This window comes from Gavialis gangeticus, unplaced genomic scaffold (genome assembly GCF_001723915.1).
Source record: "Gavialis gangeticus isolate Ggan-Ray unplaced genomic scaffold, GavGan_comp1, whole genome shotgun sequence".
NCBI lineage: Eukaryota > Metazoa > Chordata > Crocodylia > Gavialidae > Gavialis > Gavialis gangeticus.
This window is the reverse complement of record NW_017728991.1, coordinates 1,227,544-1,231,677: the sequence shown is the minus strand read 5'-3', so window position 1 is coordinate 1,231,677 and position 4,134 is coordinate 1,227,544. Positions and strand designations below refer to the sequence as shown.

Genomic DNA, 4,134 nt, shown 5'->3' with positions numbered 1-4,134 from the left:
TGGGCCCCTCCGCTTTTGCAGCCAAGCAGCTTGGCCATGTTTTAACCAGCTGGGGAGCCCGTGCCGCCTCGCTAGCTCTGCCATGCAACACAAATGCTGCCCAGGCAAAGCCCCAGGCTGGTTCGGGATGTGCAGCCCCGCTCTCCCAAGAGAGAAAGCTTCTAGTCCTTTCTCGTCCAGATCTCCCCTCCTAATGAGCCAAGGTCCCGCCATTCCTGCCGCTCCAAGGAAACCATTCAACCCAGAAGCTGCTTTCAAAGGCTTTTGCTGCTGTGCCCTTAGGTAGGGCTGGGCGACAGGCCTGAGGGGTTTCCTCCACCTCCAAAGCCCATGAGTAAGGCAGAAAAGCACCCCGGGGCCCCGTGGGCAAAGCGTTTCTGGTGGGAGACTCTCGTGGAAGCAGCGAGTGTTGCCGATTGGGAGTTGATGCTACCGTTTTGTCCCAGTCTCTGTGTCTCCCCCACCTGCTCCGAGGCGGCCAAGCCGGCCCGTTTGCTCTGTTCCCTTGGGCTTTTCCCCCATGTGCCCATTTTGGAAGCATCCTTGCAGCCCCTGTCCCAGGGGAATGCAAGGATGAAGATCCTGGAGCCTTGGGTGAGCCACAAAAAAAATCACCAGGCAAAAACAGCAACCCCTCGCAACCCCAATGGGAGCATCGCCGTCGTTCGGACTTACGGCTGTTGACCTAGTGTAAGGCTTGTAGTGAGCGGACGGTGGTTGGCACAGGCTACTGGAATACCCTTTAATTGCACAACCATAGGGTATATGGTAGTCCTATAAATAACGAATACAGGCCTGTTGGAGAGCAACCTTCATTCGCTGGCTTTAGCCCGACATCAAAATAACATGGCTCACTGAGAGACATTTTAGTGCATTTACTTATTCTTTAAACCACAGCTTAACACGATGCAGCTGCCAGCAAAAACAGCTGCACAGGCTGTGGGCAACCCCAGCACGGCACTTCAGTCCCGCTCCTAGCCCCATGCGTGACTGAGACAAGGAGGACGACTGCATAACGAATACGATGGTTTGGGAGTTGCTGCATCTGTCACCCCACAAGCATTGCTCTGCCTGTCTGCCCTGGCTCTTCTCATCCCCATCCTTCCTCTGGCACATCTGACTGACCAGCAAAGCAAGTGACCCGACAGGAGGGTGCCCACCACCGCACGGTGAAAGCCAAAAGACGGACATGACAGTCTCTGATGTAACAGCAACATCCCGTGGCCACTGGAAGGTGCCAGGGCATGGAGGGGAATCAGTCTGATTCAGTGCATTAAGCACTGATTTAAAAAGAGAAGAAAGAGGGCCAAGTGGGGAGGAAAACCACTCTTTTTTAAGCTTTCTCCAGATGCAGTCATGGCCCCTTATTAGTCACCATCATCAGACTTTGGCTGGAGGTCTGCTCTTCCCAAGAACTCATATTTCCAAGAGCACCTAAGCGCCTTGGGACCTGGCATCTGATGCTGAGAAGTCAGTTCTGTTGCTCCACCAGCCATCCGTGCCCATGCGTATGGGACATGGGCACTTTCAAAGACATTTACCCAGGAAGACAACTATGCCCCGAAGGAGCAAAATCCCGCGGGGCAAGACTGATCAATGGCAGCAACATGGGCTATCCAAGCACCCACGCCCCACAAGCCCGCTACTGCTGCAGAAGCCATGACCCAAACACCTCCATGGTTGGGTAGCTTGTATTTTTTTATTTTAAACTGCCACTAAAATCAAACGGCTCCATCCTGCCCCCCACACCAGAGGCAACAGCTCCCTGGCTGCTAGCAATGACGCAAGGATCGATCTACGGTCGCTGTCTGCAGCCAACGGTTACCACTGCCCACCGGGGTCCCAGCTGCTCACCTGGGAGAAGGCAGGCACTGCCACGCTGTACGGCCGCTGTTTGAAAGCGTTGGCGTTCTGGGGGGGGAAGCCCTGTGAGGACATGCCGTAGTCCGGCGGCGGGATGGCGACGTCATCCTTATCCAGCAGGTTGCCTGTACTGCTGCTTTTCCCTGGCTGCAAACTGCAAGAATAATCTGTCAACACCCTCCCCAGCCTTCCCCGTCGGCAGCCCGCAGGGACTCTGCTGCTTTTCAGAGGGGGCCTCAAGTAGCAAGCGCAGCAAAATGGCACAGTGCATTTAATCCTGAATCTCAGGAGCGAGTGACAATTTATCAGCTTTCAAAGACATGAACGTGTCCTCTGGAGACCGTCACTTCTCCAGCTGATGGGGGTGAAAGACCCTGCAGTGCAGGGAAGGGACGTCCCTTTATGCCTGAGCCCTGGTCCTCTGTGCCAGTCTGACCCAGAAGCCCCTTTCAGGTTTATCTGGTTGCTGAGAGTGGTCCCACCGCCTGGTTTTGCAGGTGGACGGGCACCACAATGCAAGGTCCTTTGAATCCCTGTGCATGAGATTTGCAACCCTGTGAGGGGGCTGAAGACAGAGGGGCAAGAAGAGGGGACCACTTGCCAGAGGGCAGAGGACCCGCTCTTGCTGGGCACTTGGGAGCTGTTGGCATGCCCCTGGCAGCAGCCCTCGGGGAGACCATGCCCTCCCACCCCTGTCAGCTCTGGCTCCTTCTCCCTCCCTCAGCTCCTGCATCACACTGCAGCAATGTCTGAGGTGGCACATGCCATGTGCCACACCTGTGTGCTTGGGGTTATTCTTGGCATACCCATGGAAACAAGACCCAGTGCTTCAATAGTGGAGCTGGGAGAAGCCAGTCACATTACTCCCTCATGTCCCTCATGCAAGCAGCCCAGAGCCAGCAGCCCCATGTCTCCCAGCACTACGAGGAGCCTGCTGCCCGAAGCGGGGTTTTACCTGGCGTGAACTCTGCTGCTTCCATCGCTGTCCAGAACCCGCGTGTACGAGAAGGGGAACCAGCCTCTCCTGCAAGACAGAAGTGCGAGGAAGAGTCAGCTTCCCCCTGCATCTTTGCACAGATGTGTTTCTACGCTGGACTCTAAAAGGACCCCACCTGCCTGCATTGCATCTCCCCCCCCGACTGCCCTTTGGGAGCCGGCAACTCGATCAGCTTCCTAGACATGTCTCAGAACCAGTAAGGAAGATGCTGTGAAAAGAAAGTCACTCCCAGCCTCCTTGTCCTGCTCTACAAGTGTCTGCCCTTCACCTCTCCATCCTGCAGTGACCTGGCAGGAGACGGGGAAGAACCCGGCAGAGTTTTTTTTGTAATCTCCAGGGAGTTCATACAGGGCTAAACTTGCCCCCTGGGGTCTTTTGCTGTGGGCTGCTGGCCCTTGCCAGCTCAGGCTTCTGCAGGGAACATGCGCTTTGCAAAGGTGGGTAATTTCAGAGGGCTGGAGTTCGGCATGGAGCTGCGCCCCACCATCAACACCCTCCCCTGCCAGTGGCGGCCAGGGATCCTGCTGCTTTTCAGAGGGGACCTCAAGTAGTGAGAGCAGCAAAACGGCACAGTGCATTTCGTCCTGAACCTCAGGAGCGAGTGGCAATTCACCAACTTTCAAAACGGCAAACGCACCCTCCGGAGACAGTCACTTCTCCAGCTGATTGGGGTGAAAAATGTGCAGAACGTCTGCTTTGCAAAAGGGGGTAAGACCCCCATCACCCTCCTTCCTCCCCCCTACCGAGACTCTAGCAGGTGACAGCCACCCGCGTGCCTGCTACAGGAAAGCAGAACGGCAAGAAACGAGTCGATGAGAGGCCCGGCAGAGTAATGACTCACTTGCTCAGCCCCTCGCTACAGCCTGGTTCTGCTAATTAGGTCAGTGCTTTATCATGCCCCAGCCATCAAATTCGGCTAAGCCGGTGTTTCATCTTAGAATCACAGACAAGGAGGGTGGGAAGGGACTGCAGGAGGTCACATCTAGTCCAGCCCCCTGCTCCAAGCAGGACCAGCCCCAACTCCATCATTCCAGCCAAGGCTTTGTTTAGCTGGGTCCTTGCTCAGACAAGGCCAAGTTCACAAGGTGCCTTCTAGCCTTGCAGGAAGGCACGGAGCAGGATGAAGGGGCAGCTGCAAGACACTTGCTGGTACTTAACCCAACCCAAGCCTCTGCAGTCCAGGGGGGCTCTAAACCAGCGGCACGAAGGGGTGGGGGCTCTCACATCTTTGTCTTCTCGCTCTCTCCATAGTGCCAGCCGTCCCGGGCCTCGGG

General features: G+C 56.0%; 1 protein-coding gene across 6 annotated transcripts in view; it reads right to left on the bottom strand.

Moving 5' to 3' along the window:
- BAIAP2 (BAI1 associated protein 2) overlaps positions 1-4,134 on the bottom strand; it is a 107,279-nt gene that overhangs the window by 18,937 nt on the left and 84,208 nt on the right. For 5 of the 6 annotated variants that reach the window (XM_019515689.1, XM_019515651.1, XM_019515680.1 and 2 more), the window contains 2 exons: positions 2,819-2,887; positions 1,855-2,017 (listed from right to left, as the gene is read on the bottom strand). In XM_019515689.1, the coding sequence (XP_019371234.1) occupies positions 1,855-2,017; positions 2,819-2,887 (232 nt within the window). Of the gene's footprint in view, positions 1-1,854; positions 2,018-2,818; positions 2,888-4,084; positions 4,129-4,134 lie in introns of all 6 variants that reach the window. The other variant, XM_019515662.1, reaches the window with a different exon arrangement.